Below are 22,570 nucleotides of genomic sequence, written 5' to 3' on the forward strand. Positions count from 1 at the left end.
CTTTCTATTTTTAGTAGAGATGGGGTCTCGCTCTTGCTCAGGCTGGTCTCGAACTCCTGAGCTCAAACGATCCGCCCACCTCGGCCTCCCAGAGTGCTAGGATTACAGGCGTGAGCCACCGCGCCTGGCCTGGATTTGTTTTATATAGATCCTCACTTGTAGAATGTTTCCAAAAATGCATGCCTGTGTCATACTCTTGGAAGAGCAGATCCTGCCATCTATAATTCTAAACAGGTTGTCAGATGATTCTGATGTTCATCAAATACTGGTCCTGGAGATGTAGATGCTATTCTAATGTCCTGAGCATACAGCTTATGATCTCCACGTGTTGAGTCATTTTCCCCAGTGCACAAAGAACTATTTGGCGTAGAGCTAGGTAGGTCATAGTGGAGTAGAAGAATCATAAAAAGAAGTTACATTTGATGGTATGATAGTTTACGATATGTTGTGAATAATAAGTTGATATTTGCTACTTACCTGCTTGATAGTATGTTTAACTCAGTGATTGGCTAACGTGTTACACGACTTACAGGTCAGAAGTTTCATGCATTCAAATAATGGCACCATTTCTATGGTATCTATATTGTGAACCATCCCAGTTACAAGAATATGCTAACCTCCGACTAGCCCTGCTGAAAGTCTTGCTTCAACCCCGGGTTCTTTGTGACAAAGAACAACCATCAATATTGGAACAGCAGATACTTCAACTGTGTTGCGACATGGTTCCGTGTTTGCAGGTAGGTATTTTATCCCCCTTCACTAATACAGCATTGGCATCAGAAAGTGATGATCATTGTCATACATAAAGTGGCTCTGGAACCTATGTGATCTGGCAAACTCAAAAGACACGATCCTGGCTCTAGAAATGCTTATAATCATTTGGAGAAGATAAAGGAACAAAATCTAGATTTAATATTAATATATACTATGTTAACTAAATTTACAGAGATTATAAATCAACATAATCCATTTTGGGATTAGTAGGAATGAAAACTTTCCTTTGTTTAAAAAAGACATATCAGGGAAAAGATTTTTGGGTTGAGTTTCTCTTTGTGCTAGACAGTGGAAGAGTAATAAGGAAAAAAAAGACCTCTTTGTGCAAACTAAGAAAAGGTGTGTCTCTGGGTAGGTACAGCTCTGAGTGTGGAAAGCCTGGGCAGCTAGCACTGGCTAGCTTCCACTTTCCACATGTCCCCTGACAACATATGCAGTGGCCCTGAGGGATCCTGCTCTTGAGAAGCCTAAAGTATAGTAAATGAGTTAGGACAAGTTCTGTATATAAATTCTTATAATTTAAAGTAGATGAATGAAAGGTATAGATAAAATGCTGTGGGAGTTCAGGGGAGAGAGAAATTCAAGCTAATGAATTGCAGATTCAATTGCAGATTAAAAAAAAATACATTTTTTTTTTTACAATTGCAGATTAAAAAAAAATTCCAGTTGCCAGTGTGTTGTGATTTTAATGTAGTGATTCATTTATCTGGCTATCCCTTTCCGTAATCGAGGTTTTCCATTTGCCTGGAATCTGAGCACCATGCTGCTTAGCTGATGGAGGAAATCTGTGAATAAATTTCAAAGTGATCACTTGGGTTCACAGACGACCTGTTTTAAGTTTGTGTTAGCAAGGAGTGACTGGAGTACATCTTTCCTTTGCGACTCATAAATTACTCCTGTAATCAAGGCAGAGAAAATTTAATTAAAATGAATTCTCCTGTGGCTTTTACAAAACTTTTGTTTGGGCAATAAAGTAATGTATAGGCAGAACATTTTGAACTAGGGTACATTTTTTCACACCACGCCTGTATTACCCTGGTCTGTGCTCTTTGGAAATGTTTGCCTTCATCTTCATAAACCTGTGTTGACAGGCTGAAATACTTTTAGAAATGAGCTCTGTGTAGTATTTCTGGGAGTCTGTGGCTTGTTAATATAACTGAGATATGTGGGGAAAAAAGGGATACCTCATGTGGAACTAGAGGAACTGGTGACATATATACATTTAATCACTTTAACAAATAAGCTTTATTAGAATGAAGAATCTGAGACTTGGAAGGTGTCTTAGAGGCGGTGTAATCCAGTTCCCCACTCATTACAGCGCATATTTCTTATTCTCTCTAAAAGATGACAGTCCCACAACTAATTGAATGTTTTAGGGTTAGAAGAATCATAATGTTTTGTAAGGCAATTATTTTTTTAAGCAAGTACTTCTTATTGACCTTCGTTTTCTAATTGCCCATTAGTTTCCATTCTTCTCAGAACAAAATAAGCTTTTAAAAAACTCCATCTGTACCCTATCTTTTCTTATTGCTCTCCCTTTCTTTCCATTATTTCCTCCTCCTCCATTTTTTTTCCTTCATCACTTTCGTTACTTCTCCATGTGAAATGGTTTCCAGACTTTTCACTGTGTTTTGCCAGGAATTCTCTAGTTTATTGGTCCTTAAAATGTGCTACTATGAAATGTTCTTCTTAGAGCTGAACACAGTGCTGTAGATGTGGTCTGACCTACACTGAGCACTGGGAAAGAAACACATTTAAATTTAAAAATTTTTTTTAAGAAATAGCCATGCCACGCTCTTGACCTACGATTTGAGAGCGGTCAGTGAAATTCCATTTTCTTACTCTGGTTGCTCTTCTATTTTATGTTTGTAGAATTGTCTTTTTCATTTTAATTGTGACTCTTGTCATCTCATATATTACCCATTACCCATGGTCTGTTTTTACATAAAGATAGAGAATTATTTCAAGATGATTCTAGTTTAGAATTTTGATAATGTTAAACATTGGAGAGCCTGTGATGCTGGCTTGCTGAAATTGTCTTTTGAATTTTTTTTATTATGGAAAATTTCAAGTATGTGCAAAAAATGTACTCAAGGAAATATGTTGTCAAACATTAGGCTTTATTTTGTTTTAAATCTGTCTCTTCTTGGTGGCCTTTTGACTGTTCTACTGTGTGTTTGCTAAAGAACAAAACTTGGTTGATGGACTATGTTCACATTTATGTTTTATAACTTAATATATTCTGCTATTTCTTCCCCTTGATCTTTTAATATCTATTTTTCTCTTGTTTGCTAAGAACTAATTTTTCTTTCCATGTGTAACTTACAGTCATTTGGGTTATTATAGTGATAACCCCTGGTAAAAGGTACAGCTGGTCAACTGTAGGCTTTCCTCTTGATGAATTTACCAGACACAAGGCTCCTGATTGAAGCAGATGGTTCATTGTTTGTAATCTCTGGGAAATGCCAGTGTGTCTGTGAGCAGGGCCATATCCTTAATACGAACTCCAGAATTTTGATCAGAACAGCTGGGTTTGAATTGAATTGGGATTTTTAAGAGCACCCAAGTCCTTCCTATCTAATACTAATACATTAGCCTGTTGAGAAGACACCCTACCATTTGAATATGGTCTTTTATTACATCTGCCAAGTCTGGAAATAATGCTCTCAGTTAAGGCTGTCCAAGCAAGTATCTTGCAGATGAAGAGCTTGGTAGCATGTTAGAATAACATGATGACTCTTGACTACCAGGTAGCTATGTTCGAAATGTAGAGTTCATTTGGAGAACTCAAAACCAGCCTTAATCAATTTCCTTCAACACATTGGCACTGTCATGTAATTTGTCTTAAGACATCTGCACTCAGAGAGGCTAGAAAAATAAATGAAAAGAATTTGTGCCAGCCAGCAGTAACAAAAACAGTAGCGAATTGTATTTTGGTTAGTGACAAAAGGAGAAGGCAGAGTTGTATAGTTTAACCCTTATTGACTTATATAACTTCATCTCCTTTAATATTTTATTGTTAAAAGCTTCTTGTGTAGCTTAAAATTATCCTTTGATTTGTACTTCATTTTAATATCATATAATGGCTTTTTAAACAGATAAAGGATTTGATACAGACAACAGAAGTGATGCTGTTTATTGAAGAAGTATATTTAAGCCTTTTGCGTCATTCTGTTTTCTGGAAAATTCAGCTTACCAAGCTGACCCTTCAGCTGCTGTGTGTCTGTGAAGTTAGCTTAAAGATAACTGGGGAATGTTCATCTTTAATTCACCTTTTAGAGCACAGTGTTGAACTTCTGAAAGAGGTAAGGATAGCAAGAAATTTTAGTGTGTCAGTTATCATTTAAGTGGGTCTTTCAGTACCTGGGTGGATATGCTCATTTAGTTCATTATATGTCAGAGGTGTTTTGATCTAATACTGTTAGATCATACTACAAATGTACTATTACTAATATCATTTATTAGAAATACAAATTATTAAAATACTGTTTGTAGTATCAAGGATCTACCACTGTAGTTTTTCAGTTTGTTTATTCATGCAGAACACAAGTATTGAACATTTACTATATGCCAGGCCCTAATGAATACATGGATGACAAGGTGCATTGTGGAACCTCAAGACACTTACAGACATGAAAATAAGTAATTGTAGTACAATAGGATAAGAGCTTTTATGGGAGAATATTTAAAGTGTAATGGGAACACAAGTTAATGGAAGTAGGACGTGATTTGAGATTTGAAGATTGAGTGGAGTTTGCCTGGTCCAAGGGTCTGGGGGGAGGATATTGCAGCTGGAAGAATAGCACGTGTTCAAATTCAGAAACATGAGAGAGCAGGCAGGCATGGCCTGTTTAGAAAACAACAGGGTGTTGACTATTGTTGAAGGATTAAGGTGTGGGAGGTAAGGTGGGGCCTCCCTCCCATGCCACACAAGTGAGCTTGCATTTTATCGTCTAGGCAGTGGCATCCTGTTTACACTTGATCTTAGCCAAGAGGCCGAGAAGTGGTAGTGGCATCCTGTTTAAGACCTTTCAGAAGACCCGATTTTTTCTGTGTGGAAGATCTTTCTGATGGGAGAGTGAAGGAGGGTTTGGGGCAGCACAGCACTAACAGGGCAGGAAATGAGGAGGGTGTCTTAGTCAGTTAGGCCTGCCCTAACAAAATACCACAGACTGGGTGGCTCAAACAACAGAAATTTGTTTCTCACATTTCTGGAGGTTGTGGAGTCCGAGCTCAGGGTGTTTGCCGATTTGGTTCCTGGTGGGGGCTTTCTTCCTGGCTTGCAGACGACTGCCCTCTTGCTGTGTCTTCACATGGTGGAGAGAGTGTGAGATCTCATGTCACTTCTTATAAGGACACTGATCCAACTGGCTCTGCCCTGATGACCTCATTTAACCTTAATTACTTCTTTACTCCAAATACAGTGACATTGGGGGATAGGGCTTCAATGTATAAATTTTGCAGGGACACAATTCAGTCCATAGCAAGGAGCTAATTAGGGAAGCGGAAATGGGAAAAGAAAGGCATGGGAGATGCAATCAGTAGGGCTTTGTGGTTGATTAGATGGTCAAGGAGAGGGTAGAGTCTCAGCTTTCGGTTTTGGGCTACTGGATGGGGCCATTCACATTGAGAAATGGTAACTGACGTTGGAGGGAAGATGAGTCATTTGGTTTGAGATATGCTTGTTCGGAGATATGGTTTTGAAATTCAGGATAGAGGCCTAGATTAAAGGTATAGATTTGTAGACATCTACTTTGGGATGAGAGTTTTAACCATGGGATTGGATGACAGGGCTTGGGGTGGAACTCCAGAGGTAATTTTAGAGTTTACTGATTAAAAGGAGCCTGATAGAGTATGGCTAGAAGGATTAAATGCAAGCAGAAGAACCAGATGACATGAAAATCAAGGGAAGAAATATCTCAATAAGGGGGAGTGTCATGTTGTGGAGAGAGGGTGTAAAGTAAGGGATGGACAGTATTTTCAGGATGAAGCAAATAAAAGTTTATTGTTCCTGTTGGACTAAGTGGTTTCAGCAGAGTGGTGGTGATGGGTAGGAAATTGGAATAAGGGAACTAATGGCAGGTGAGGAAGTGGAGAGAGCGAATGTAGATTTTGGTGGAAGGTGGTAACTGAGGAGGAAGGCTCTAGTAAGTCATTTGTCAATTTGTCAATCTCATGATTAGAACGGTTTCACATATACTGGGACTTTAGATTATATATATTGTATATTATATATTTTATGTATAAGATATAATTATATATTATAAATGATAAAATAATCATATATCAAACCTCTATTAAGATATATAATTTTATCTATTATAATTATACCTATTATATGTAGTAGATGTAATTGTCATATAATATATCTCATGTATATAGATGTATATAGATAAATAGATAATACTTTATATATAAATGTTATATAGAAAAGTATTTTGTAGAGACACTATTTTATAGATAAATTACCAGGAGTTTTAACTGCGTAATATATTTAGGTAAATCCTATATTGTTCCTGTGTGCTTGTACTAGATTCATTTTAGCAGTATACATAATTATAAATTATAATTTCATAGTTTAGTCCTTTTTAGTATCATTCTCTGACCATTTTATTGTATATCCTCCCCCCCTGCCCTCAGCATGTATTTATTAGCAGATGCCTATGTAAATGCTTTGCTATGGCAATTAGCTAAAACCAGACAAGATTCATGAAGCTTACATTTCAGTCAAATGGTTCAAATTAGTATGCATAAAAATCACTAGGCAGAGTTTATTAAAAATGCAAATGTCTGGGGCCTAACCTTAGAGATATTGAAATAGAACTTTTCCAGCCAACCCAGAAGTTCTCCACAAGCCCAGTCCTAATTACAACCTGACTATCCTGACTTCTATAGTAGTCATTTCCATATATTTCTTTATAGTGTTATCATGAATGTGTATTTCTAAACACCATAATATAGTTTCAATGTGTGTGCTTGTGTATAATTTGTCTTTTAAGTGTCTTTTAAACCAAAGATGGTCCCCTTCTGTCCCCTGCCCCACCCCTTTCCTTCCTTGCACTTTATATTTGAATAACCTGGCTTATATGAGCTGTGGGGTTTCCTACATTCTGGATTTTGCTGATTGCATCCTCATGGTGCACTTAAACATCTCTGCTCAAAGGTAGTTAGCTCTAGAGGCTTGACTGGATTTAGGATGTTTTGTTTTGTTTTTTGTTTCCAAGACTACAGGGAGTGTTCTTTTATCAAGATGCACATAATATGTGTTACTTTTTTTTTTTTATGATGCTAGTAGCTGTTGATACTCAATGCCTATTTCCAGTTAATTAATTAGGAGTTGCATAAATGGTGATGTTCTAATTCTATCATTTCTTCATTTAATAGCTGGACTACTTCTATAAAAACAATCTTCCCCTCACCTGCTATTTTGCTAGTGGTAGAGTTTATATAGGAAGGGTAGGGCAAATGCTTGACTCTTTCCCCTTTCCCTTTATTTATCATCTTCTAAAAGTATTGTGAACTTTTAGATTTAAACATATCTGATGCATTTCAGTCTATTGCAGATATTATCCTTAATGAAGTTTAAATTGTCCTATTTTTGGCCAGTAGGAATTTCATCAAGTTGGCTCTTGGGTCCAATTTTTAAGATATTTTTGATCATAATATAGAATCACAGGATAGTAATTTAATTTAGAACAATGAATGGGTTTTTATGAGTGAGGGTCATATATATATATATAGTCTCCCTTCTTCCCAATATGTTAACAATTTTAGAAGGAAGTAATCATAACTGTTAAAATATTTCTGTTATGAAGTTTCCTGCCCCCTACTCCTATCTCAGTGTTCCTAAAGTCAAAAAATAACCCTAGGAAAATGAATTTGCAAACATAACCTTTAGGCCTATATGCACTGTAATTTGAAATAAAATGAAGTAGAATAAAGCAGTCTTTTTATGTATTTTGAGGCTATACCTACATTCCTGTTGTGACGGGGAATGGCCTGAAAAAGGGTAAAAATATTTTTCTGTGTCTCTAAAACCTCTCCCACTCCTTTGGGAAATTGAAACCTGCATCCCTACCGCTGGCCAGTGGTCAGGAGGGGATGTGAGTGTCCTTCGTACCACAGGAGATGGCTCAAGGGAATTGTCCAGGAGGAGGTCAGGAGATTGTCTTAGCTGAAGATGATATGAATCAGAACCATCAACTATAGCTGAAAACCTCCCCTTTTTAAAAGAAGTAACAATAACTGTTTTAAGCTCTGTATTCCTGCTCAGAGGCTGGTCGTTGATACCTTAAGATGGAATCAATGAATAAACTTCTCTTTCCTTCTCCTCAAATCACTTGTCCTCATTCTTCTGATGGAGCCTCAAGGACAAGTGCTGAGCCTTCAGTAACACTGCATCACTGAATTTATTTGCTGGATGTTCAGTTTGCATGTTACATGAACTTTTCTTTTCCCCTCTGTTCTCTTTCTACTCTTGTATCAGGGATGTATCACTGTACACTAAAAATGGATTTCTTTCTTAGACTGCATTAATTTTGCCAGATTTGGTCTTAGTTGAGCTATTTTTAGCCTGATTTGAATGATCATAACTTTAGGTCCTTTTCATTTCAAGCAAAATATTAATAAATATGCTCTGACCAGCAAAATAAGGCAAAAATGGTAGTGATGGGGAGAACATTGGGTAGCTCTCAAAGTAAAGGATGAGCTAAGCATTATGGCTTTGGGAAGGTCAGGAACTTGTGGTTTCTAAGACACCACCATCAGGTGACTCAGTTCCAACCACCTTTCTTCATCGTGTCTCCGTTTAAATTTTCAGATTTTCCAGGCAAAATGATCTGTTTGATCCAGCTTGTTTTAGTCAGCTCTGGCCAGAGAACCAGGGTAGATAACAAAGTCATCGCATTGGGAAATTGAGGAGCTGAGCTGCCATCTTTGTTGTGTTTGCTACAGGATGTAGCCTTTCTTATACCTTGTTCATACTTAAAACAAAACAAACAAACAAACCAAAACAACTTTTCCATGACTAGACTGTAAAATTCTTGAGAAAAGGGAATAATTTGTATACAGTTGCATCCCTAGACCCAGTACATGTGTTTAGTGCCTGGTACCTAGGTGCTGTTTAGGGATATCTTTTATTTGAATTAAGAACAAAAAGTATAGACCAGGTGTTTTCTGTCATTGGGACTCCTGTGATATCTGTGGCCAAGCATAAAGGCATTTACTCCTCTTTTGTATTTTGTTTTCTTTCTCTAGCTAGGCTCTGAGTTAGTTTGAGTTTCTCTAAAGGCAGAAGCAGAGCCTGTGTTCCCATAAAAGCAAAGGCTTATGTGACTGGAGTTCATCTGCAAAAATGTGATTCCAGGAAGCCAGTGTAGAGGGACAAGAGGAGTGAAGTAGGGAAGGTGGGAGAGAGAACACAAGTACTGTCTAGTTGGCCACTGCTGCCAGCTTAAGCTGAGAAGCCTTATGAAATATGTGTCAGAAGGATCCAGAGTAAAGGGAGAAACATCTGTGGGATCCTATTGCCAATTTGTGAGGTGTCAAGCCTTGGCCTGTGGGGCTTTAACTTCCTTGTACTTCTGAAGCTGGCTTTTCTGGGGCAGGAAGCCATAGGCTTGTTGGGACCTGGGGGCAGAACCAGGTCACACTTGTGTGGACCCAGTTACCAAAGCAGTAGCTGTAGCATTCGAAGTGGCACATGGGATATCCAACACAGGTTTTTATTTTAAAAAAAAAAAAAAAAAAAAGAAAAATCTCATTAAATGGTATCATCCTTTCGTGTCCATTAAAAATCAATCAATGAAGCAAAAAACTTGTAACTTGTCAGAATTATAAGCAATTTAAAGTTTATCTAGTCATTCAGCATTCTCTGGTTGGGCATGAAAAAAAGTTTATCTAGTCAAATCCTCCAGTTTACTTTTCCTTATTTTTGATGTCTTAAATCTCAGCTCTGTTCCTTTTACCCTCTATTCTGAACAGGTCAGTCTTACCCTTCCTGGAGCAGGCCATTTTCATTTTTGTCTCATTCCTTTAAGTTCCATCCACTTAAAAATGCTCTATTCCATTTCAGAACCCTGAAAAGCTAGTTTGTGGCCCTTGCAGTAATAGCTTGTGTGAAAAAGGCTTTCCAGTGATAATATTGGTATACAGTAATGCTTTTATTTGTCTCTGATCTCTCAGAAGCTAGTAAATTTGAAATTTAAATCACCTAATTGGGTTGGTTTTTTTTTTGGTTTGTTTTTTATGGACGTGTAGAAATTGAAATGAAATTGAGGAAAATATAGCAAAGAATGGTGTCATGGTATATACTGTAAGTGTATTGTTTTTAAAATGTATTTACTGCCCTCAGATAAGAGTTACTTCATTGTTCTCAGCTGTATTTCAAAACTGTGAATATATGTAGTCCCAAAAGACACAAATTGGAATATATTCCATTTTTAAAACTTCACAAATTAATTTCCTTTTTTTGCTGTTTTTTTTCAAAAGTTCATAAATAAGCACATTAGAAGATTTTGCAGTTTGATTAATTTTACTCTTCACGCAGTAAAACTGAGATAGAGGGTATTTATTAATTTGTGTGAGAGTTAATAGCGTCTTCAAGATTACAACTTCTGAGTGTGTCAGATGAAATTGTTTTCTCTCAAGTGTTTCTTTAACATGTGGCTCTAACTCACAGATTTCTTTTTTTTCCGTTTATTTTATTTTATTTTATTTTTTGGCCTGTCCTTATGAGTCATAGGTACTTTTGCTCTGCAGGCACTTCTGTAAAATTTCAGAAATGAAGTAATTTTAGCTGGACCTTTCTTCTTTAGTTTCATAATACATTGAGGTTTTCTTTATTTTGTTTGTTATTGAAAAATAACATTCTATGTCACTTGCATTTTATTTAGAACCTAATGTACATTTTTTTCATTTCATTTATATACATGGTGAACTTAATGATTCTGTGTTTCTATGGTTATTGCTTTGCTATATTTAAATATGCTTAACAAATTACTGTAATTTAAAAATAATCTCTACCTAGCACTAATATTTCTTTTATTACAATGTGATTTATTACAATTGTTTAGTATAATTATGCAAGTTATATCGATGAATCATGTCTGTATTAGGTAAGTAGAAATTGAGATACTTTTCAGAAGTGAAATGTTATTAAATTCAGTACTTCGGGCAGTTTTCAATGGTTTGCAAAGATTGACTGTTTTGAAGACTTGAACTGTTGTATTAAGGAGTTTTCCCTCTGAATTATTTGGCTTACAGCCTGTTGCTTTTTGGCCATATAATACAACATTTTGAATTTATGTGTGACTGTGTGACATTCACCAATCCTTTCTTTAGTAGGGCAGACTGCAGCATAAATAATTTTGTATAATAGGCTTGTAGTCTTTCATGTTAAATATAGTCTTCTTGGGTATGTGTTAAAAAGCCATGGTTCTGGGAACTTCTTCAATAACCCTTTCTCTCCCCCTACCCCCTTTCTTTTAGGATTTTCCTGTTGACCTTGTCATAATTGGAATAGCTTTACTTCTTTTACAAACTCCGGCAAGTCAGCAGAAGCCAATCTTAAGTCTAGGTAAATAAAAATACATTCACTAGAGTAAAATGAATATGTAACATGAGTGTTGGCAGAGTCACTTGAACTAAGTATTAGGTATCCTGTATATTTTGAATTTTTATTCTGGAATTTTCCTAATTAATCATTATCAAATAGAATTTTTTTTTCTTATCCAACAAGGTGTTACCTTGTGCAAGGTTCTCATTTACCAAGTATCTTGGTTGCACGTTAGGTTATTATCTAAATCATATAGCAGTAACATTCGTAGATATATTGAGGGACATATCACCTTACAATTGTATAGCAAAGTGAGAAACAATAGCATAAAATCCTTGAAAGAAAATAAGTGTTCAGTAGTTGCATTTGTTTTAAAAAAATCTATCTTTACTATTCATAACTGGTGCTACATTGAACAAGATTTAATTGGTGGTTATTATATTAACCTAGCTAGAACAAATGAAAGATAATATTCTTTTGACTGTCCAGTATTGATTTAAAGAAAAGTGGGACAAGGAGGCCAAAATTTTCTAGTTAAGAATAATGTGGTAAAGAATCAAACTGCTTGGTCTGGGAGATTGGCAAACAAGTCACACCTTTAAAAGGTAGCCTTTACGTTAATGTTGCCTCACTTTACTTAGTCCAGTCCGATATAATCCATGTAGTAATGGGGATCTGTCTAAATTAGGTTGTATTGTGCCATGACATATTGATACACTCCCATCCTTATTTTAAAAAACATGCTTGAGGTAAGTAAGAATGAACTACTGTATTCTGTAGCAGGACCTTTCTTCAGCTTATTCTTCTGGGAATTTTTACTCATGATTAGGGAGTGAATTACTCTTTACTTACAGTATGTCTTGGAAATGGCTTTAGCACATGGAGGGAATCCTCGGTTCCTAGGCTTGACTCCTACCCTATTTTTGCCTGTTGGCCTTGTGCTAATTTGTGTCCCTGCTCCCTAATCCCTTATCTGTCCCCCTCCCCACCTTTTATTAATAGCAGTGCACATGGGATCTTCCCATAGGTATAATTTACCAGTGCCGCTACTTCTGACAGCCATAGTTTCATTTTTGTAAACAGCTTTATTGAGCTATAATTTACATACTGCAAATTCACTATTTTGAAGTGTACAGTAAAATGTTTTCTAGTAAATTTATAGATTTATGCAACCAACATTATAATCTAGTTTTAGAACATTTCCATCATTTCCCCCAAATTTCTTGTGCCTATTTGTAGTTCATCCTCATTCCTGCCTTCAGCCCCAAACACTAATCTGCTTTTTCCTCTCTATACATTTGCCATTTCTAGCCATTTCATTGAAACGGACTTTTCTTTTTTTTTTTTTTTTTTTGACAAAAAAATACCAGAGCCCTAGAGAGGCCACATTTCTAATTCTAAAGCTATGCTCCTATATTGTGGCTCATTTACAACAGAAGGGTGATACAGAATCAAACACTCAAATACTTTCATTATTTGTTGGATAGCAAACTTTTTCTTTCTCTTATAAACCGGTGTCTCTGATTTGAAGTTATGTCAGTTAGAGTGAACCATACTGAAAACGATTGAGCCAGTATGTCATGTTGAAAAGTAAGGAAGAACTATTATTTATTATATTGGCAAAGGGTATTCAAATAAGTAGGATAACCAAGAGATTTTTAAAAAATTAAACACACAGCATTAATATTATGGTTTATAATTATTAACACTGGCCTTGGTTATAAATAGCAACTTATAAAAAATGCCTGGAAAATTTATAATATGCAGTATTGAAACAGTTATATTATATACATTTGCTGTTTCATTGAAAATAATGGATTTTCAAAATATCTCAGTTATGGATTAAGACCAATATTTCAGCAAAAACAATAAATAGTGTTAGAGTAACAGATGTTTGTATTTCATCTCATGTTAAGGTTTGCCTTACAAATAATATAAAACAAAATACTGATAACTCACGGACATGATTTAAGGCTTGTAGAATTTTTTTGGTCTAGAGAAGAAATCACTTGATTATTTTGATAATTTAACTCTGAACCCTGTGAATAACATCTTTTAGCACATCAAGGTTCATTCAATAAACTTCAAAAGAAATACTGTGAAAAAGTATATTTATGCCTTAGCTCATTCTGTTAATAGTCTAGGGGAGACTCTCTCTGAAACTAAGTTATTGTATGTCTGTATGTATGTTTCTGATGTGCAAGTTATTTCCATGTTAAAAAAGAATCGTTTCTTAAAAATCTGATTGTTATGCTGGTTATGGACTTTGGGACTTTCATGATCTGCCTCTTAGCAATTATAGCTGAAGGGCAGTCCTGTTTCACCTTGACGCTTACTTAAGCATCTATTAATACAGTACTCAGCTGGGTTTGTAAAGGAAGCATGTACATTGGCCTAGTTATCCACTGATCAGGAACTCTGGGTCTTTTGGCAGTGTTTGCTGAAGGCAATAGTAGAATCTGAGAAGGTGTAAAGGACAAATGTTGAATTGTATTAAAAAATTCATATCAATCTAAAAAGGAGTTGATTTATACCTTATGATATATGATATGTATTTTCTTTAAGAGTATCATCAAATTTTCAGTTGTATATATTAACAGCCTAAGATAATTTTTAATGCTTTTATTTTCTGTTAGAGTGAGTGTTATCCTAGTTTTGTGTCTAAATCACTTATGAAGGGGCAAGAAAGCTCTGTGGCCTATCACCCTTAAACAAAATTGCATTGTGTTTGACTGGTATTAATTTAAAAAAATTTGAATTATCATTTTGCTGAATAGCTTTGAAGATCCTGTCTTTTGCTGAGGGTCAGAAAATCCCAAAGTCATCTCTGCTGCTAGTGATGCCAGTTCTACAGATACTATCTTCCACTGCCTTGGAAGAATGTATATCCGTGGATGAAGAAGGTCCCTCTAGGCAGCAGTTGGCTCTAAACCTTTTGGAAATAGTACAGCAGGAGTGTTACAGAGACAATCACCAAAAGGTAATGAGTTATCCTTGTTTCTCTTAAAGTGTTGATGTAGGATTTATGTCTCTGCAGATAATCTTACCTTCATAGGAAGTATCTGTTTGGGTTTAAACACTATCATTGAACTTACCATTCTGTCAGGCAGCGGTATAGGAGATCTTAATATATTCTTCTGGACTACAGGAAGGGAGAGTAGTCCTGTTGTGAAACACGTTTTGGAAATGCTGCATGATCTTTTTTCCTCTTTGAGATTCCAGTGCACATTAGTAGTTAAAGGTCCCGAGGGATCCTGCAGAAAAGGAGCTAATCCTACTTAACCTAGTGCTTCTTCAACATATTTGAGCACAGAATTTTTTCTCATCGCACTGTTTAATGAGTGAAGCATATTGCTAGATCTGGGACAGGTCAAAGTGAGAAATGCTCCCTAAATGCCTGGAAGTTCTCGGATCAGTAAGAACTAAGACTTCGTTTTTTAATATGGCACCTTATGCCTGGAGTAACGGCTCTTGATGTCCCCTGCATATGCCCCTACTTTTCTGCTTCCAACTGAAAGACAACAGGCCTGTCACGCTCCATTCCTAGTCCTGCCTACCTCATTCTGCTTTTTTGGTGTCATTTTTCCTGTTACAATAATGTAAATTATTGTCAATGTTTGGTTAGTGACTGGGTTCTAGGCCCAGATTTGCCAGACTTTTTCTCCTTTGATATTTGAGTTTTGCTTTTGGTAAAATGCAGCATTACTTCCCAACCCCCACTCTTATGGGGATGGAATGAGGATTAAATATGATAGAGCCAATGAAGCATCTGGAGTCTCCGAGAGAGGTGAGGAGAGGCACTACATAAATACAAGGTAGAGCTATGTTTGTTGCTTCATTTGCAAATGTAGAGATACTTCTTATGTAGTGTTAAATGTTCTAGCAGCAAAAATCCAGTTATTATTCCTTATTTGAGCAGAAACTAGCCTGTAATTTTAGGCAAATTGAATGTATGCTGCAGCTTCCTGAATCCTAATTGTTTGACTAAAACTTTAAAAATGGAAGTAGGTAATTGATTTGAATTAAGAGAAAGAAATTCTTCTAGCATGAGCTCTACTAGGAGTACAAAATGTGGCCAAAAAATTCTAATAGCTTATTTACCTTACGCCTTGGTTTGCCCGTTGAGAAAAATAATGAGCCCCTGATTGTGGGTGGGGGCAGGGCAAGATGTACTAAGAGTTCTGTTCCTTTAAATCACAACTGTTATTTACTGAGGATCACCCTAACCCTAACTCTAATACAGAAGTGCTCAACTTACTATTTGCTCAGGTGTGTGTGAATCTTATTTGATGCTAATAGCTAGACTTTTTTTTTTTTTTTTTTTTTTTAGCAGCTGAACAGGGAGAAGGAAGGAATACAATTAGGGCTATAAACATCCTCCTCTTGATACTGTGCTGCTTTATTGAGGCTTTGAGTAGATACATGATCACCCTCTTAAAAAATTTAAGCCATATTTTACTGTTGGCTTTTTTACTACACCTGTTTGGAACTCCCAAATACACCTGTGAATTTAACATGCTCTGAACTCTCCAAGTCTCTTTCTGAATCTTTGCTTTTGCACATAATGCTCTATTTTATCTGAACTACTCATTCTTCAAGACTCAGGCAAATGTTCTCAGCGCCCCAAAAGTCAGAATTCATTGTCCTCTCCTTGCATCCTCAGCCCTTTTTGCATTACTCAATTGTATTGTGTCTTAATTTAGAGGGTTACATGTTTGTACCTCCAGCTGTCCTGTGAGCTCACTGGGGAAAGGAATCTTAGCTCTTTTCATGCTTTCTTTTTATTTTCTAAGGCATTTAGGAAGTTGTAACAATTTAAATTATTAGTATTTAAATTGCAACAGTTGTTGAACTTTTTGTATATTTCCACCCTAAGTGTTTCTGTGTCATCTTTTTGAGGAGATTGTAGATGAGAGCGTTAAAATTATTTTAGCCATTTGTCAAATGAATACTCTCCTATTTTCCACATACTTAAAGAAATAAATAACATGTTGGCTTACTTATCTTTGTATCCACAATACCTGATCCATTGTTTACCAGATGTTAGACATTCAGTAAATTTTTATTCAGTAAGGAATATGTGCTTTTGATAAGAATACAGAAGATCATTTTACCATCTTGATTTATTACAGAAAAACCTCTGTATGAAATCCACAGATTTCGTTATATTTGGTAGTTTTTGGATTGGTGAATCTGATTTACAGTGTTCGATTTAGAACTAGAGTAGTTCTTTAGAAATACCGTTCTTCTGATGGATGAAAACAAGGCTGAATGTCCTGCACTGTGCAATTCTGTAATTACTTCTCTGTTTCTGAAGTGTTGATAACCATAAAATAAAACACATTTTAACTTCTTCCAATTTCTATGAATTCAAAAATGGAAGAGAGCAAACCTGCCATTCATCTCTTTGAAATGAAAGATTAACATAATCTAATAAGACTTTTAAAAAATGTATAGGAAACAGAATTCTTTTCTATTTGGCTATTAAATGTGATATTTAAAACTACCTATTGTGTTCTCCCTAGGCAAGAGAAATCAAACACTAGTTGTAAATTCTAAAGTGCTTAAAACATCCTGTCTCCTCCCCTTCCCTCCCCCCAAGAGAGTGTGGGGGATAAAAGAAAGCATCAGTGTATGTATGAGTCAGGATCCAGTCAGGAGAGAGAAAACACATTGGTAATTTGAAAAAGGGAAACTTAATACAAAGAATTATGAATTAGTAAAAGGTGTGTTCAGATGCTAGAAGTTTTAAAAGAGTCTCTAAGGACTATTACAGTAGTAAATGTAGGGAGCAGCTACTACCTCGAAGCTATGGAAGGAGAGTACCCAAAGAAGGAACTGCAAGGGTCTCCCCAGTCAAGGCTGAGATTCAGACCTTATTGGAGAGAATGTGGATGTGGCCTGCTGGAGGATACAGTTTGCCGGGGTGACGCAGGCCAGAGCTGGTCCATAGGAAGCCACCTCTGGGGTCTCCTGCACATCCTTGGCAGCCATGGTAGGAGAAACCAGAGAAGCACACAGGTACCTGCAGAAAAGCCCCTTCTTCTGCTATGCCTTGCAGCGTCTGTCCTGCGCTCTCTATTGATAAGGTCTAACATTGCATCAGAGGGCAAAGGAGAAACGTTGACAACTTCCTGCTGTAGTATCACCAAGCCAGACAAAGAAGGGTGGATGTGGAGCTTAGAGGGAATAAGTTGCATTACTGGCACAGGAAGTAGGACAGGATGATAAAAGCTTTTTTGGAGGGGAGTGAAGGGAGATGGGTGAGATGAACTGGGAAAGGGGACCTAAAAGTCAAATTCCTGTAATTGCAGAGGAGGGCAAAATTCATCTTCTGTAAAACTGTTTTAGTCAACAGAAAGATTTAGAGACAGCTTGACTGAGCTAAGGTCTACCATATGTTTATTCATTCTATGTCTGTTTTTAAAAATTAAATATGGTACTTTGGGTCCCTGGTAATAAAACAGTGCCAAGTAGTTTTTATTTGAAGTTTCTTTGAAGTAGTATATAGTAAGCAGAAAATATTTTGAATATTTATCTCTTTGAAATCATAAAATTTGAAATGGATTGTCATTGTCCTACTTACAGTTAAGGTTAACATTCATTGAACATGTGCTGTATGTTGGGAGTTGTTATGTGAGTCAACTCATATTTTTCACAATAACTGTGAAATAATAGCATATTTTGTTTTGTTTTTTGCCATGTCTACCTGTGTGGCCTTAGACTAGTTGATGAACCTTTCTGAGCCCTGGTAAAATGAGCAACAAAGCACCTGCTTCATGGATTTGTTTATTCGAGCACTTTGCATGTGCAGGCTTTGTTCTGAGCACTTTGCTATATATTAACTCATTTAATTTTATTCTAGGATCTTTGAGGTAGGTAATTTTATTGGTCTCATTTTATTTAAGAGGTAACCGAGGCATAGAGAATGTAAATAACTTGCCAAGGGTCATATGGTAGGCACCCAATTATTTTTTAATAGCTTTATTGAAATGTAATTCGCATATATACACTTCATTCATTTAAAGTATACAATTTTGTACTTTAGAAAATTTTTATAACCCCCCAAAACTGCACCACTTAGTCATCACTCCCCAATTCTCTGATTCTCCCCTCACCCCCCAGCGTAGGCAATCTCTAATTTACTTTGTGTCTCTATATAGATTTGCCTATTATGGACATTTCCTGTGTATGCTGTGTATAGAATCTTACCATATTGGTCCTTTGTGACTGTTTTTTCACTTAGCATAATGTTTTCAAGGTTCATCCATGTTGTAGCATGTACTAGAACTTCATTTTCTTTTATGGCCAAATAATGTTCGATTATATGGATAACATCACATTTTATTCTTTCATTCATTTGTTGAACTTTTGGGTTGTTTCCACGTTTTGACTATGAATAATGCTGCTATGAACATTCATGTGTAAGTTATTGTGTGAACATATGTTTTCATTTCTCTTGTGTAGACACATAGAAGTAGAATTGCTAGATCATGTGACAACTGTATGTTTCACTGTTTAAGGAGCTGCTTATTTTCTAAAGGGGCTGCACCATTTTGCATTTTCACCAGCAGTGTGCAAGAGTTTCAGTTTCTCCCCATCCTTGTTGTTATTGTCTGTCTTTTTGACTTCAGCTGTCGTATTGGGTGCGAAGTGGTATTTTATTGTGCTTTTGATTTGCATTCCCTGGTAGTATTCTGATTTAATAAAATACTCATTTTCAGTCTAGGAAACTGAGATTAGAGAGGTTAACTTGTCCGAATTACACAAGTAGTGAAAGATAGAGTTGGAATTCAGATTTTAGCTATTTGATTCTAAAACCTACATCCTGTTACCCCCACTTTCATTTTCATTTCTCTCCCTTTTTTTAGCACAATAATTTTTCATCTTTGTATTGATCTTGGAAGTAAATAAAAGCATTTCAGATTTACAGGGAAACAAACAGCAAATTAATAGTAAATTGAAGCACACTGGTTTCTTAAGAGTTTTTGGTTGAAAGTTGAAAAATTAGTAAGTCTGAGGTCCTGTGCTCTGTCATCATGGTCTGAAAGACATGGGACTGAGGATGGTGTGGGTTCTCTTTTGGTTATAACCAACCACTTCTAAGTCTCTCAGTGCTTATCTAGATTCCTCACAGAGGTGTAGAGCTAGAAAGGCTCTCTTGAGGCTTTGTCTAGTCCAGTCTTCTGCTTATTGTCTGGTGAGTGATTAATATCCTTTCTAGCAATAATCTATCCTACTTTTAAGGATTGCAAAGTTTGAGTTTCCATACGCTCTTCCCACTTTTATTTTAGTTACTATAATAATTGAATGTCATTCTTTATAGTTAACGACAATCTATATTCACCTGTATTCACAATTTCTTTTTCAGACCTCTCTTGACAAAGAAGTACTACCAGATGTCTGTCTTATTGTTACTACTTAATGCACCTGAACATTTTTATTAAATGATTCTTAGATTCTCAACTCTTTTACATCTGTAAAAGATGCTTTATAACCATCTTTATAACTCTAAAGCAAAGATGCTTTATAATTTAAATGTGTTTTTCTATGGATTCTCTTCTCTTTTATTTTTTATTGAGATATAATTCACATACATAAACCTGTCTTTTATTTTTAAACACCTACCTTCTCCTCTAAAAGAGCCTATGAGCACTTTCATGGGTCCTCCCCCAGGCTATGGGGCCAGGCTTTGGTTGCTGGTCCTGAGAGAAAACCCTTGATTATATCCTTGCCCTGGGACGGTGCCAGGGGCAGCTGTCACTCAATAGGATAATTTTTCCTGCTACTCTAACCTTAGGCAAACAAACAAACAAACAAAAAACAGAACCTAAACCTGAATTTAACACTTCAAGCAGTGTAGGATTGCTTTTCTGTTTCATTGTTTATTCTTACACATCTCTGTAATGTTGCTGCTTTTGACTTTAGTTATAGTTTATGGTGATTTCCAAATTATTTTCTTTCTACTCATATCCACCGGTTTTATTTTTCTCTTTAGAAAATGACAGCAATAATATTTCCCTGAATTTTGCAATTTCAGGCACTGTGCTAGGTGCTTTATAGATATTATCTCATTCTCTACCTCAGTGACATAGGCAGGAAAGTAGTCATTAGTTAAATTTTACAAATGATGAAACTAATTCACATACATAAAGGTATCTTTTAGTTTTAAACACTTGCTTTCTCCTCTAAAAGAGAATATGCTTAGAAAGTACATATGGTATATGCTTAGAAAGATTTCATAATGGCTAATAGCTGGCCTGGCTGTGCTAAAGTCCTGGTCTTTTAAATGTTAAGTCCAATGCTGTTTGTAATTAGTCTAAAGAGCTTCACTGTAGTCACTAATGAATTTTATCTTTTTGGGAAGAAAAATATTTTTAGAGAGATACAGCTGTATAAACTTAGATATTATTTAATTTAAAAAATTTTTAATTTTTTTGAAATAGTAATACATTTAAATAGTTCCTAAAGTATTACTATAAAATTACATACAGTGAAAGCCTCCTTCTTGCCTTTGATTCCAGTTGTCCAGTTCTCACTCTCCCAGATAGATCATGATGATTCATGGTTGCTAATTTCTTTTGTATTTGTCCAAATACTTTTCTTTGCATATAAAAGCAAATACAAATATATAGCCTTTTTTTCATCACCCTTTTTTTTTTTTTTTTCCAAAGGTAGGATCTCGCCCTGTCACCCTAGGCTGGAGTGCAGTGGCATGATCGTAGCTCACTTCAACCTCTAAATCCTGGCCTCAAGCGATGCTCCTGCCTCAGCCTCATGAACAGTTAGGGTGACAGGTGTGCCACCATACCTGGCTAATTAAAATATACATATATATTTTTTTGTAGAGACAAGGGGTCTCACTGTGTTGCCCAGGCTGGTCTCAAACTCCTCGCTTCAAGCAGTCCTCTGCCTTGGCCTCCCAAAGTGCTAGGTTTACAGGTGTTGCACTACCATGCCCACCCTCTCCTCACTTTCTTTAAGAAAAATTAGTAATGTTCCAGGCACACTATCTGTATCTTATATTTTCATGTGAGGTATCTTTTCATATCAATACAGATAGAGCTTCCTCATTTGTTTTTACGTGGCATTTATCAAATAAATTTCATATCCACTCTTAAATATACTCAAGAGAATTGAACACTGACATCCTTACAAAACTTTTACAGGAATGTTTATAGCAGCATTATTCATGTGATAGCCAAAAAGTGGAAACAACCCAAATGTCCATCAATTGACAGTGAATAAACAAAATATGTTATAGGAACACAATGGAATATTATTTGGCAATGAGAAGTAATGAAGTATTGATATAAACTACAACATGGATGAGCTTTGAAAACATGCTATGCTTGGTCTTTCACCAAGGACCACGTATTGTGTGTTTCCTATTATATAAAATGACAAAAATAGAAACAGAGTAGATTGATGGTTGCCAGGGGCTGGAGGTATGGGTGGGGAAATGAGGGTTAATGGGTATGGGGTTTTTGTTTGGGGCGATAAGAATGTTCTAAAATTAAATAGTGATGATAGTTACATAACTTTATGAATTACTAAAATTTCCCGAGTTGTAAACTTTAAAAGGGTATATTTTAAAGTATATGATTTATATTTTAATAAAGTTGTTATTAAAAAAATTTATAAAGCTTAACTTTTACTTCCCATCCTTACAGTTGTTGTCCATGTAAGTCATCCTCTAATAAACAGTTATAACCTAGAGGTTTCTAATTTGTCATACCATACTCTACATGATTTGAATTACTTTATTAGCAGGCAATGTCTCATGATTCTTTAATGTCTGTGGCTTCTTCTCCTGAGCCATTTATGAGCACAGCTCACCCTGGCAGGTTCTATTCACTCTCTGGCCCTGACTGTGCTACTTTAATTCTGTGAGGAGCCATTTTTCAGATTGACCTAAGTATAATATCATTTGTGGGTATTGTTTCAGTTTAGAGCTGTCAGGCTGTTTCTTGTTGCAGAAGTTAGTCACAATTATTAATGAATTCCCAGGCTCCAGCTGAACCAACTTTGTTCCTATCAACATACTGTCTGTTATAAAAATGAATTGTCCTCAGTCCAAGTCTGCCATCTGCCCCAGGCTGTCGCTTACGAAGGCCTGGGGCTGGGCAAATACGGTATTTTTTCCCTATCTTCCTTCTCATTGCTGAATACCTTTTTAGTGACAATAGCTTTTTCCAAACTCTGTTGCCTGTGGATCTTTTTATATTGATCCGTTTTTTT

General features: G+C 36.0%; 1 protein-coding gene and 1 non-coding gene across 5 annotated transcripts in view; both read left to right on the forward strand.

Moving 5' to 3' along the window:
* Window positions 1–22,570, forward strand: part of FOCAD (focadhesin) — a 267,132-nt gene that overhangs the window by 71,771 nt on the left and 172,791 nt on the right. For all 4 annotated transcript variants that reach the window (XM_069474243.1, XM_069474246.1, XM_069474245.1 and 1 more), the window contains 4 exons: window positions 533–737; window positions 3,873–4,079; window positions 11,263–11,350; window positions 14,107–14,309. In XM_069474243.1, the coding sequence (XP_069330344.1) occupies window positions 533–737; window positions 3,873–4,079; window positions 11,263–11,350; window positions 14,107–14,309 (703 nt within the window). The remainder of the gene's footprint in view (window positions 1–532; window positions 738–3,872; window positions 4,080–11,262; window positions 11,351–14,106; window positions 14,310–22,570) is intronic.
* Window positions 19,979–20,107, forward strand: LOC138388994 (small nucleolar RNA SNORA30/SNORA37 family). The gene has a single exon (XR_011234440.1). It is a non-coding gene; the product is annotated as a small nucleolar RNA SNORA30/SNORA37 family (small nucleolar RNA).

Source organism: Eulemur rufifrons, chromosome 7 (genome assembly GCF_041146395.1).
Source record: "Eulemur rufifrons isolate Redbay chromosome 7, OSU_ERuf_1, whole genome shotgun sequence".
Lineage (NCBI taxonomy): Eukaryota > Metazoa > Chordata > Mammalia > Primates > Lemuridae > Eulemur > Eulemur rufifrons.